This window comes from Podarcis muralis, chromosome 7 (assembly GCF_964188315.1).
Source record: "Podarcis muralis chromosome 7, rPodMur119.hap1.1, whole genome shotgun sequence".
NCBI lineage: Eukaryota > Metazoa > Chordata > Lepidosauria > Squamata > Lacertidae > Podarcis > Podarcis muralis.
The window spans coordinates 59,402,708-59,416,302 of record NC_135661.1 but is presented as its reverse complement, the minus strand read 5'-3'; the positions used below and the strand labels follow the sequence as shown (position 1 = coordinate 59,416,302).

General features: G+C 48.3%; 2 protein-coding genes across 2 annotated transcripts in view; both read left to right on the top strand.

Moving 5' to 3' along the window:
• The first annotated feature begins 141 nt into the window (after positions 1-141).
• Positions 142-12,159, top strand: MYCL (MYCL proto-oncogene, bHLH transcription factor). The gene is made up of 2 exons (XM_028739053.2): positions 142-856; positions 6,896-12,159. Exons 1-2 carry the CDS (start codon positions 379-381, stop codon positions 7,480-7,482), a joined length of 1,065 nt encoding a protein of 354 aa, XP_028594886.2. The 5' UTR covers positions 142-378; the 3' UTR covers positions 7,483-12,159.
• The window catches only part of TRIT1 (tRNA isopentenyltransferase 1), a 36,075-nt gene continuing 23,212 nt past the window's right edge, over positions 733-13,595 (top strand). Inside the window, exon 1 of the mRNA XM_077931894.1 lies at positions 733-856. The gene's annotated coding sequence lies outside the window, so the exon portion shown is untranslated. The remainder of the gene's footprint in view (positions 857-13,595) is intronic.

Here is a 13,595-nt window from a genome sequence, read left to right as displayed (position 1 = left end):
GGTGGGCCAACGCGAGCAGCTCCCGCGGAGCGAGCCGCTGTCTGCCCCCGCCCCCTTGTGCAAATCCAGCGCTCCTAATTGGTTCGGCTTGTGGCACGGGCGGGGCTCGAGGCGCCAGACGCGATATAAGGGAGCGAGCGAACAATGCGCCTCGATCCCGACTGGGTCGCTTTGGGGGGGCGGGGAAGCGGGAAAAGCCGCGCTTTCGGCAGCGGAGCGGGCGAGCGAGCACAGAAAGGCTAAGCTACCAAACCAGGCGGCGGCACCGCCTTCTTAGTTGAAAGAGCCCGGCGCTTGCACTTTTCCAGGCGGAGGAGCGCGCCCTACCGCGCGCTGCGCTCAGGTGAGCTCCCGTCGCAGGTGGGACGCGAGCAAGCCATGGAGCTCGACCTGCCTCAGGCGCCGCCGGCGCCGCCCTACTTCTACGACCACCAAGAGTCGCCCGGCGACGACTTCCACCGCTCGAGCGCGCCCAGCGAGGACATCTGGAAGAAGTTCGAGCTGCTGCCCAGTCCGCCGGCCTCGCCGCTGGCGCCGGGCCCCGCCGAGGACGCGGCCGCCGACTACCTGCTGGAGCCCGGCCGGCTGCTGGGCAACCTGAGCGCCTTCGTCCTCCGCGACTGCATGTGGAGCGGCTTCTCGGCCCGCGAGCGCCTGGAGAAAGCCATGGGCGAGAAGCTGACCGCCAAGCCGCCCGCCCAGGGCCCGCCAGCCGCCGCCGCCGCCCCCACCGCCGCCCAAGCACCGCACGACGCCGCGCTAGGCGGGCTGTGCGTGGCCCCCGGCGCCGTCTTCGCCTGGCCCGCCGACTGCAAGCTCCCGCCCTCCTCCGGCTCCGAGAGCCAAAGCGAATCGGGTAAGGCTGCCTCCGGGCCGGGGAGCGGGGCGGCGGACCGCACGGTACCCCCCCGGGGCACCCAGTCCTGCAGCTCTGGCTGGGCGCCGAAAGTTTCTCTCCCGGGACAAAAGGCTCCTTTCGCTCTTAGTTTCCCGTGACGCCCCTTGGACTGCGCCCCCTGTCTTCCCAGGTCTCCGTGCAGAATTCTGCAGTCCCCTTGGAGGGATCTTTTATTGCAAAATTCTCCGAGCTCTTGCATTTACTCTGCCCCCCTCCCGCCCCACTTCTTCACCAGAGGTTCTACTTTCAGGGGGAAGTGTGCATTGTCGTCCCGGCCCAGCTTCCCAAGGCTGCTGCTGGGACTTGCATAACGTGGTGAGCCCAACCCATCTGTCTTGCTTCCTCCTCCCCACCTCTCCCAATTTAGCACCCTTTAGCACAGCCGGCGGGGGAGGGGGGTGCCTGCCGCAGGACCGAAAAGAGAAGAAAAGGCGCCACTTGCACAACTCCCTCCACCACTCCAGGAGGTTGGGTGGGGAGACCCAAGATACAGAGCATTTCTTTGAGAGGTTGCATTTCAGCAGGGCGGGCTTCTCCAGAGTTTCCTGGTTCAGGTTGTAAACGCTGTCTATAAACCTGTGTTTATTGAAAAAGTTTGGCTTGGTTGGTGTTGCAAGCTTCTTATGCTTGTGGAGTCTGGAGGGTTGCCACAGTGGACCTGTGATGGACAAAGGCTCTGGAAGGATTTGACCTGGGAAATACAAGAATTGTCTTGCAAACCGCCCCTCCTCCCACAAAATGTTGAATGCAGTCTCAGGTCAGGTTCTGCAGCCAAGGGGAACCAGCCATATTATGCATGTTATAAAAGTTTTGTTGCGTAAGTGCCCTCATCTATGCTTATAAGTGCATCAGTTGACATGTAACCACTACTTTGCTGAGTTTGCTAACCTAGATCAGTCCAAAACAGCATCTCCACTGGCTGGTGCTGGTGGGAGTTGTAGTCCAAAACATCTGGAGGGCCCAAGGTTGGGGAAGCAAGGTCATTCCCATTTGATTATTGGCACATGCAGTGGTGTAGCGTGGGTTGTCAGCACCCGGGGCAAGGCAATTAATTTGCACCCCCTAACCCGGGGATTTGCGCCCCCTAACCCTAACCCCCAGATGTTGCGCCCGGTGCGGCTGGCCCCCCCTGCACCCCCCACGCTACGCCACTGGGCACATGAGTTGCTGTTCAGCTATCCTCTGATGGAGGCATGCAAGGGCAGTGTGTGTGTGAATGGGATCATAAAGACCACCTTTCTGTCTTTGAATCCAAAGAGTCATCTAGACCAACCCCTTGCAATGCAGGAGTCAACATCAATGGGGAAGAACCGTAATTCTTTGGTAGAGCATCACCTTTGTATGGAGAGGGTTTGAAATTCGATCTCTGGCATCTCCAAGTAGAACTGAGAATCCTTTCAAATCCTAGTAAGCTGTTGCAAGTCAGTATAGAATCTAGACAATACAGTACTGCCTTGGTACAGTATAAGGTAGCTTCCTATGCAGGATTGAACTACTCACAGCTAGAAGCCTGCCTCTGTCTTTTCAAGTCTCTAAGGAAGGAAATTTCACAACCTCTTCCTTCTCCCCCAGCCCAATTTGTTTGGCTAATCTGATCTCAATGCTTTTAAATCTTAAGTTTTTAAAAATGCTTTCATTCTGTTTGGATTGATGTACCTCGCTTGCACATCCAGTCCTCATTTGTAGGCAGACCACAGAATAATACCAGGACTTTCTGTACACACCAACATATTTAGGGGGCAAACTTCTTTGTGAGCCTGTAGCAACCTTTGCCAACCTGGTCCGTCCCCCTTGCAAACTCTCACCTGCTTCAGGACTGCAACTCCCAACAGCCCCAACTAGAACACCACATGAATATTGTGTTCAGGGTTAACATTTCTATAAATAAACTTGTGGCATGTGTTATCCCTTGAAAAACTGACATAGCCTTGAAATGGGCACACTTTCTAATACTCTGGCCTTGTTGTTAATCCTTGTAGGGCTGAGTCACTGGGTAAGCAGTGACTGCTTATATGACTCACTATAGAGCCTGAATAGGGCTTGGGTTGAGAAACAAATTGGGTATAAGATTTAATTACATTAGGAGAAGCAGGTCTTAATCTCAATTAGCAGAAGGGGCGGGGAATGTTATTGATTTATTTAATTGTGCTTGCCCTTGCTGACCTGGACTTTTCACCCCCATCAGCATCTAGGCTCCTCCTTCAGATGCTGTTTTTTTCAGCCAGTCACATGATTCCTGGGACAAAAAGCAACAGATGCAAGTGTTTGTGTGTGTGCACTCTCAATAGCTCACTATGCCAATGAGAGACGGAGGGTAGGTAACAGCAGTGTTTCAAGCACTGCTATTGGCTGATTGCCAGGATGCTTGGAGAAGGTTGTTCTCACTGAGTCACATTTTTTTTATTAATGGGAAAGTGCTGATTGTTTGCCCAATGCAAGTTTTAGAAGGAGAGCACTTAAAAATTCAAAGCAAGTGGGGGGAAGGCAAAGTGGGGGCATAGCTGGCCTGTGTTCTTTATTTATAAATTAATGGAAGCAGAAACAAGGCTTAAACAATGCAATTCGGGGACCAGATAGTGTGCACTGTGGATGAGAACTTATGTGGAGGGCTGGGAGGGTGTGGGGCACAAGCCCTGCTGAAACTGAGCCTGCTGCAGGAGACCTTTCCCTGTCCATAGAATTAAGCAGACAGAGCAGGCTGGAGTGCCCACTGTATGCTCTGCTGCTACCATTGTCTGGCTGTGATTCTCCATTTGCCATGGGCTTTAATGGCTTGGAACCTCTGGCACAGAGATGGGGTAAAATCACACTGCTGACTTCCGCTATGCCATTCTTCCCCAGCCTTGTGCTCTCAAGGTCTTTTGGACTACAACTCCCATCAGTGCAGGCATGCCAACTCTAGGGGGCCAAGGTGCCTCATTATTGGTTGGAAGGAGGCCAGTAGCACATCTCAGCTTCAGTGGCTGGCTTCTGCAGACGACAACATTGCATGTGTGACATCACACAAGCACAATGCTCCTCTGCACCCTCAATCTTGGGTGTGTGCGCGCAACTTGGCGCTTCTGCATCAGTGCTGGCCATCGTGAGCTGACTTGATAGAAGCAGTGAATTCCTTCCACCCATGTTTCTGAAGAGTATTAAAATTTTTGCACCATTCCCCATTTGTGACATGAGGTGGTTTTCTTGTGCATATGATGGTGCTTAAGCTTTTGAAAAAGGAGGACAAGAGTGTCTTGCACTCTCCTGGGGGCCTCATGGTAGCGAGCTGTCACAGAACCTTGTAAGAATGGTTTTTAGACATGCGTCCCGCAGAAGACTGTCTATGTGCCTTGTTCCTGGGAGCAAGCAAGAGGACCCTTAGTAGGTGACATGTGAAATGCTGGAGACATGCTTTGAATGACTCCAACTCTTAAGTAGGCACGACGCCACCTTCTGTGTAACTTGAAATCATTTTCATTGTGTATTTCTGTGAAAAATGTGCCTCCTGTAGTTTTCTCCACAAGGGCCCTTGGTCAGTTTCTAGGAAACATTGTCTATGTGCAACCTGTCACAGGCTGTCTTAGGCATACAAGTTCCATTGTCCTTAGCAGAACTTAATTCCAGCCAACACAGATAGGGAGACGCTTTCCTCTGAAAGCTGTTGCTGCAGTAAACCAGATGGCTGATTTCTTGCTCATGCAGACTAGCGGGACTTCGCTTTGTGAGTTCAGAACCGATCTCTTTGTTTTCTACTGTGATAACCTTTCCCCTTAAACTTCTTTCTTTAAAAAAACTCTGACCACTTTGTCTGAAGGCTGTATAACTTGAATCTTTTGAAAGTCACTCAAGCCTTCTGTGCAAAGGCCTTTAAAGGACCTTCTCTTCCCACCCCCTTCCTGTATACTTGATGGGGAGGTGCCGAGATCCTTTCTGTGCATCTCTGGCTAAGTGGGGAGGGCTGCCCACTGTGTGTGTTGGGGAGGTTGTTTGTGCAGGGGAATGGAATCCTTTGAACAGGATTTACTACTTCTGAAAAGTAGCAAATCCCTCCTGAAGTGTGAAGCTGTAGGGGCAAAGGCCATCTCTCCCCATTCCCTGCTTCATTTACAATTCCAATGGGCAATGAAAGAGCCTTGGGGGGTGGAGGTTGGGGGAGAGATAGAGCTTTAGCACTAAACTTTGTTCCAGGCCAATGGTGACTATTGCCCCCAGTCTTTTTAATTGGGGATGGGGAACATAGGAATGCCTTGATGATGGCCTGGCCTTTTGTCCCTTACAATTGCCTTTGGGAAAGCCACCCCCTCCCCTCCCCTCCAGGGACACAAAGACAAAAAACCTCCATTCCATTGCAATTGTTAACAGACCCTTGGGGACAGAAATGTTCATCCCTCCCCAGAATGAAGCTCCCAGTGCCACAGGATTCCTGCAGGAATTACATTTGCAATAGCACCAAGTCAGACTGCTTGAGAGAAGGTAGATCAGACCGCTCAGCCTTTCAGTAAATGCTAAAGGTTAAGAATCTAGTCTTTGCCCTCAAAATAAAGCAGCTTATAGGGTGAGATTTGAATCTGGAACCATGCCCAACACTTTATGGAGTGGGCAATAAGTACATTAGGATGCTCTGGTAGTAGATTGGGAAGGACTTTTCAGTTTGCCTTTTAAAAAAAATGAAAACCTTCTGGTTGGCCATGAGTTAATGACTTATCTTTCATCTTGGGTGTTCTTCATATGAAAATGAGCACTACTTGGTGGGTTTTGATGTGGTGTTTGGAGCTCTGTTTACCATTTTCTGAGTTGTGTAACTTCACCGTTAATTTAAAAGCATACTTATTCTGCTCTTTAGGCAAAAAGATAAATGAAAACAAGGAGGGGAAAAGAAAACAAGTGAACTTGATAATCAGTTTTTAAAGTTAGTTTTCATCTCTATATATGGCTTATGAGGTGCAGGAGGAACCTGGCTCAGCAGGTGCATCTTAAATGACCCCTTTGCCCTGCACTTCACCCCCTGGCTTGTGCATCTTCCTAGTCCTTTCCTACTTCAGCCTCTGCTGTGTGTGGTAGCTTCAGGAACCAAAAGAGATGAAGAGACCCACCTGTCCCCAGTTGGCCTCAGTGCTCAATAGTAAGACATCAGTAGACGGGCTCTTTGCTGATTCTGCAGAAACAGATTTCATAGCATCCCTGGAGCCAGGGATTAAAAGAAAGGTGGGGCTTTGCCTTGCCCTTTGTTTTCAGTCCCTTCAACCCCCCCCCCCCCCCGTCCACAACATTTGGTGCAGGTCCCCATCTCTTCTTCATCATTCTCCACTGAGATTTGAGCAAAACCATTGTCACCACCCTTGTGTGTGTGCATGTACAAGTTCTCCATTTGAGATTCAGGAAGGAGGAAAAGTAGAGAGGCTTTAGAAATCTTTAGGAAGCCTTTGATAGGCTCTGGGAAGGTGATGACTTTGCCCAAATGTGCTGCTCCTTCTGTGATGCAGCTGATGTTGGTTACTGCTTCCCAGAGTCTTACTTTAAATGGAGCTGCATGCTTTTATGCTCCTGAACACCTGCTCCCCTCAAAATGCTTGGACCACTACCTTGTTACATCTTGCAATGGCATAGAAAGGTTGGTTCATTCGTTAGACACCTCATGCAGTTCTGTTTAGAATAAGGAACTGGGAATCGGTCCCAGACCCTTTGAGGAATCCAGTTCCACTTGATGTACAGAGCTGGCTTTGAAGCGAAGCAGGTTGAGTCTAGTCAGTGAGGCTGCCTTGTAACCTCAGTACAGCTTGAATGTATGTATGCTGCCTTGATTTTCGTGGTGATAAAAAAGTGGGCTATAGTTCCCATCATCCCTGTCCATTGGCCAAGCTGGCTGAGGCTGATGGAAGCTGTGGTGCAAAACATCTGGGGGGCACCTGGTTGGCCGCATGAAACCCACCCTGGTGTGCTAACTTGTGTGTTACTGTCTGAAACAGCCTGTGGTGTTTGCCAAGGTTTAATGGGTTGTTCCCTCTTGTTTGTACACAGAAGGGGAAGAAATTGACGTGGTGACGGTTGAGAAGAGGCAGTCGCTGGGTGTGAGGAAGCCGGTCACCATCACTGTGCGGGCTGACCCCTTGGACCCTTGCATGAAACGTTTCCACATATCCATCCACCAGCAGCAGCACAATTACGCAGCCCGCTCACCACCCGAGGCTTGTTCCTGCACGGCTGCCTTGGAGAAAAGCAGTCAAGAGGAGGAGGAGGAGGAGGAGGATGGTGGTGCACAGTCCCTGAGACAAGTGGCAGAGCCTTCCTCTCTTGAACCTTTCCTCCTGAAATCCGGGAGCGCTCCCAGTTCGGACAGTGAAGACGTGACCAAGCGGAAAAACCACAACTACTTGGAGCGCAAGCGGCGCAACGACCTCCGCTCGCGTTTCTTGGCGCTGAGGGACCAGGTCCCTGGTCTCGCCACCTGCCCCAAAACCCCCAAAGTGGTGGTGTTGAGCAAAGCGTCAGAGTATCTGCAGTCACTACTCAAAGCAGAGCAGCAGATGGTTGCTGAGAAGAAGCTGCTAAAATTGCATCAGCTTCAGCTGTTGAAACGGATTTCGTACCTCAAGAGTGCGCATTAGCTGCCAGGAACTCCAAACTGCTTGCCAGCCTGATCTCTGCACTTTTTTGTGGGGGGGGGGGGGACCAAACAAAAACAAATTGGTTTGTTGACTTGCAGATCCCAGAATGCAATGCAGCTGGTGCACACAAATGGGGGCTTGCATTCCATACACTATTTTCCACCCTGGTCTTCTCTCTTAGCCAGTTATGGGTGCTGGAGAATCTCCTAAGTTGTGCAGGAGTGATGATGATCAGGGCAGTGGGGTTGAGCGGGGTTTAGCTACTCAGACTTCAGCTTCTACAGCAAAATGCTGACTTCTTCACAGGCTGAATGAGCCTCCATTCCGGCTGGGATCACCAGAAGCCTGAGTGTTTCTCTGGAAAAGCATCTTGTGGAATGCTTCACAGTACTTTCTGACAGAGGGGCCTGAGTCACCATTTCTAAAGCTGGGGCAAAGATGGACCCTTCAGTTGTCTCTCTCAAGAGGCTTCTTCTGTTTCCCCCAAAGTTGGATTGTAAACACTGGCTATGGATAGTTCTACATACCCTCTTTTCTCCCCAGGCTCTGCTTCTTGCCACTGGCATTTAAGAAGACAGATATCTTGTGCAATTTGTTTCTTTTCTTACAATGGTCCTACACAATAGACTTTTTCCCACTCCCAAGCACACTCCCCCGCCCTATTTTCCAATGTTGTTTAGGACTGACAGCTCTCTTCCCTTCTTGGAATTTATTATGGGTGAATTTTTAAATGTCGCCACCTCTGATGTCCTGGGAGTTGTAGCCCAAAACATCTGGAGGGTACCAGGTGGAGAATGTCACATTATGTGAAGTTATTTCACAGCTGACACTTGAAGACAGCTTAAATCTGGCTTTTGCTTGAGATCTACAGCTAGATGACCCCTCAGGCTAAGATCAGTGCCTTTCACACTTGAGGTGGAAAAAAATATTGGGCAGATCTACACCATGCACACATGACTTCCCCCACCCAATCCCCAAAGAATCCTGGCATCTGTAGTTTCTCACAGAGCCAGAATTCCCAGCACCCTCAACAAACTAAAGTTCTTTGGGTCCCCGGATTCTTTGGGTGAAAACACGTGCTTTAAAATGTATGGTGTGATTCTGCCCTTAATGGCATCAGCATAATAGACCCCAAAGTGGATTGGTTTCAATGGGATTAATTCAGGTGAACTTCTAATCAGTTGTGTCCAGTGATGAGACCTGACTGCTGTCTTGCTGTGTCAACCTTGAATCTGCCCCTCGGGGGTAATTCCTCTTTCTGAGATGGAGGGGTGCAGAACCTTCTCTCAATAACTGTTAGAGGCTTGATGTGTGCATTTAAGACATTCTCCCCCCCTCCCCCCCCCCGAACTGCTCCTTCACTGGAAATGCACTGAGATCACCTTGGATTTCATTTACCTCATACTTATTTTTCCACTTGGGCAATGCAGCTGCTTGTCTTTGGTTTTGTATATCCTAGAATCCATTGTTGTGACTGCCTGATTCTTTATACTTGATGGCTTTTTTTAAGATATACTATTTTTATACTTTTTTTTTAGAAATTATTTTGTAAAATACTTGTTCTCTCTTTCCTCCCAGCTTTTCAAAGATAAAACCGTGGGTAGAGGGCTCTCAGTACTGCTTTTGTAGATGAGATCGTTCAAACTGAGATTCAGCAGGAAAAAAATACTTCTGTTTTGACTAGAAAATGATTTCCTAAGTCAATGGTCTGGTCCCAAGTTTCAAGCACCAATAATGAGACTATTGGACATCTTAAGGGTGTTTTGGTAGAGTGGGTGGGTAAGGGAGTCCCTAGATGGGAACACTGTAATTTCAACTGCCCCCTATAGAGAAGTTTTCTACTGAAGGTGTCCTACTGATTCTTAAGACTAAGAGAAGCCTTTCCCCCTCCACCTTCCCTTTCTCTGGAAATAAAAGGGCTGCATGAATATATTTTGGGGGAAATGTGCAGTGTGGCGTTAATTGATGTTTACTCACAGCTAGGTTCCACTGTGTCGCCCCCAGGAAAGGGAGCACCTCAGTCCCATGCATAAAGAGAAAGAAAGCAATGATAATGTGGTGTTGTGTTTTTTGCTCTGGTTTTGCCAGGTCCTTAACAGCTTTTGTTGGGCTGGCTGGGGCTACCCCCCCTCTCCCTCCTTCCCTTTTATGCAGATCCCTCCCACCCATCCTCCTTTGTCTCTTGGGTAGGGAGAGGCCAGAGCTGGAGGTGATGGATGACCCTTTATCTTGGCTTGCACACAGTTTGGTGGGCGCAGACTGGTCTCCCACAATGCATTGGGGGCTCCTTCAGGCGTTCCTTGACTGGCCCGCTGGAGCCTCAACGCTGGGTGGTCAGACTTAGCACTTTCTTTGTTACCTCGCACTTCTTAAATAAACGGAATCTCGAAAAGGACAGGCTGAGTCTGCTTTTTTCCCCTCCCTTTTTGAGCCAAGGGATGTATGCGAGACCCTTATCTGCAAAGATAAATCAGTCTTCGTGTTTGTAATTTAGTTGAATGCATGTTTGTTTAGTTATGTAGAGGAGGGGAAGAGGAGAAAGTTTGGACAATATCCTGGAAAAAGAGAACCAGGGGAGCATGGTTCTGGCATGTGCTCTGAAGGAAGAGCATGGGAAACGGAGAAGAAGTAGGAGAGCTGTCATAGCCCGCAGCTGAATCAACCCATCCACATGCAGCTAATAAGAGAGAGTGTAGGCAGGAATTCTTTTTCTGCTGCTCTTGATGTGTGGAGATTCTTTTATGTTTATATAGGACCTGGGGGGGGGTTTACAGTATTCTACAGGCTTATGATGATCTTGGGATAAGAAAAAGACATAAATGGAAGACAGTATTTCAGCAGCAGTAGTAGAAAATGTAAAAAGCTGTGTATTTGAGGTGATTAACTATTTGCACATCTTCTTTCCTCTGCTGGGAGATGGACCAGACCCTCTCTGAAGCACTGAGGCTAGATGAACTTTGGGATGCTTTCAGCTCTGATTCTGTCAGAGCCATCCTGGTTCTGCTTAGCTCAACAACCTCTAATAAAAAAGAAAAACCCATCACTATCAGAGGCAGGCTCTTTCACGGAGAATCAGCTTGCACCTTTAGGAAGTTCATCCTTGTGTTTAGTCTATACAGTATTTCTCTACCAGTATCATTGGAACCAACAGATGGTGACAATTTGTTTCTATATGACAGCCACCTTCACAGTTTTGAAAGGCTCTCCTGTCACATCTTTACTGAGGGGGTGTTTTTAAACAAGGCAAATGGGCCTAAGAACATTTGGGTTTTACTCATATCTCAACACAATGCATTAAGAAGCAAGTTTTCTTCCCCTCATTCTGAGAAGTTTTAGAACAAGCTGAACAGGTCGCACTTCTAGAACAGCAGCTGTATCAGTGTGTTGTACTAAAGGAAAATCCTCTCTGCATATGTAATTTGAGAATGGACCTGTCTAGGATTGAGCATTGTAATCTAAGGTGCCAGGATGAAAAAGGGTCTTTGGGCTGTATCCCACTAAGTCCTCTGTAGAGAAGATCCATTGAAATAAATGGATCTGAGTCGTGTTCATTATCTTCAGTGACTCTACTCGTGAGTAGGAGTAGCATTAACTACACCCCTTCATGCCTGGCTCATTAAACTACACCCCTGCCCTCTCCTGGCATTTGGCCCTCAATCCTGAGAGAAGGTGGCCCTCGGCATGAAAACATTGCCTACCCTTGCAGTAGACGATGACTAAGCACTTTAGGAAAATCAAAGCATGAATCCTCCACAAGCAGATGGGAAAAGGTTTCTCTTTTATTAAGGAGATTAAGGAGAGGCTGGGGCATGTCTGAGTCCCATTGCAAAATCAGGTATGTAGGTCAGGTGCCTCAGGACTTCAGTAGCTCTGTGGCTTCTAAAAATAGGCACCACTGATGAAACAGACTTATTAACAAGTGCTTTACAATTCTGTTTGCTCTCAGTGTGAGGTAGATTACTGATATTCCCATTTTACAGATGGGGTATTGGGTAGGAGGTTGTGATTTACCTGAGCCTCCCAGTGGCAGAGCTGGAATTTGGATCAAGGTCCAAAACAAAATGAAATAATGTCTTATTAATGAAGACTGACAATTCATTTTTCAATGGCACAATAAATGCTCATGCTAATATGTTGCATAGTGACTACTAACAATAAATTATCTTAGTAGCATGAATTGTACCTTGGGACCTATGAAGTACAAAGTTAGGCTGGCCAACTGAACACTATGTTGCTGGCTCTGGTTAGCAGCTCATAAACTGAACATGCTGGGAACTGAACCTGAGACGTTCTGCATGTAAACCACATGTAGCATGGAGCAAAAGAACCTTAAACATCCTGCTCTCTCTTGTCATTCCATGGGCTTGTGTGGGTTTTCAGCTTGGGCAGATCATACCCTTATAGGAAGAAGAGAGCAACAGGATTCTCATGAAATGAACTCTCTTAAAGTGGAGCTTTATTTGCAGGGTTTCTTCCTGCCTTTACATGCCAAAGTGGAGTACTTAAGGCTGTCAAACATGAAATAAAACCACACCTCTACTCGTAACCAAAAACAGCATCATAATTCCAAAGGGAGGAAACTATAGATGGGTAGCCCTGTTGGAATCCTACCTAGCAGTCTTCACATGACAGCAGAACAGCATCCAGGGTGGTAGTGTTGGATGTTAGAAGAAAGAAGACACCTCTATGTGGCAGGGAGGGAGAAAATGGCTTCACATTGATCAGCCATTGGTAGGTGATCTAGCCAGGTGTTGGCCCTTCTGACTGGCAGCTTCCTAAGCTCTGGGGAAGAGGGAAGGGTGGTGGTAAAAGTGTCAGATATGGTTAGACACCCACCACTGCCATGAGCCCCCCCCCGCCATTGTAACCAGCTTTTTCACCTGCCTCTTGCTTGCTCTAACCCAGAAGGGATGTGCAAGCAAACAGGAGTGATGGTGAAGAAGAGGAGCTGCCAATACTTGCTCGCTCATTGATTCTGGCAAGCCAGCAAGCAGATTAAAAGCATGTATGCGGCAGATACCACAATGGCGAGGGGCAGTGGAGGGATCCTTCCCAAGGGCCTTCCAAAACCTGGAGCCAGCACTTGGCACTGAAAGCTGGCTTATACCAAGCTGGGCCATTGAGTTCAGTGTTGTCTACACAGTGGCCATCCAGATGTTTCAAGGATGTTGGGGATGGTTGATAAACTCTGGAAGGCTGCAGGCTTCCTGGCCTTGGTCAACACTGACTAGTAGCAATCTCCAGAGTTTCAGAAGGGACATTCTCAACCCTACCTGGAGATGGGATCTTCTGCATGCAAAACCAGGTAGCCTACCACTGAGATATAGTTCATTTTCTCAGTCCAGGTACCTGCCTTCCTAAAGTTTAACTGGACACACCAGTGAGGATTGAACCTGGGAACTTTTGTGTGCCAAACCTATGCTCTATAAGGTAGTCTTTGAACCTCTTTTGTTTTGACTTCAAAGTGTAACCAGACCAGAAGCCCATTTTTAAAAATCTAGCACAGATCTTCCTTATAATGCTACCCCAAACATACTGCATGTATAGGCATAGACACATAAACAAAGAAAGCCTGGTTCAAAGTCTTCCTCTATAACATCTTGAATGATTTTTCAGAAAGCATTGTTACTTATTTTCAGACAGCAGTGTTATTTATTTTGGACACATGGGTGAGTAAAACTTCATGCATTTTTCATATCGCCTTGCATAAAGGGTGACGGGGAGGTGGGTTCGTGCCTGGGTTAGTAAATTATTGTGTCAGTTTGGCTGAGGCTGCTCTAATCCCATCTCTGCCAATGAGCTCTTCTGCTTTTGAAAAGGGATCCTTGCTCTCCCTCTGTTGCCATGGCAAGAGATGTGTGTTGCTAGGAGAAGAGCAGTCGCCTCCTCCCTGTTGTCATGGCAGAAAATCACAGAACCCCTTCTGTTACCCTGACGATAGCCTCCATCACCCTGGCAACTGTCTCCCTATCCTTTTTTTCTTCCTGACTCTGTTGCTACAGTAACAATTCCTTTTTCCCTGTCTTTGGTCACAAGTTCATCTCTTTATGCTTCTGCAGAGCTTCTGCTTCCCACCCAGTTACCAATGTTAGATCCCCCACCTTCCAGTATGG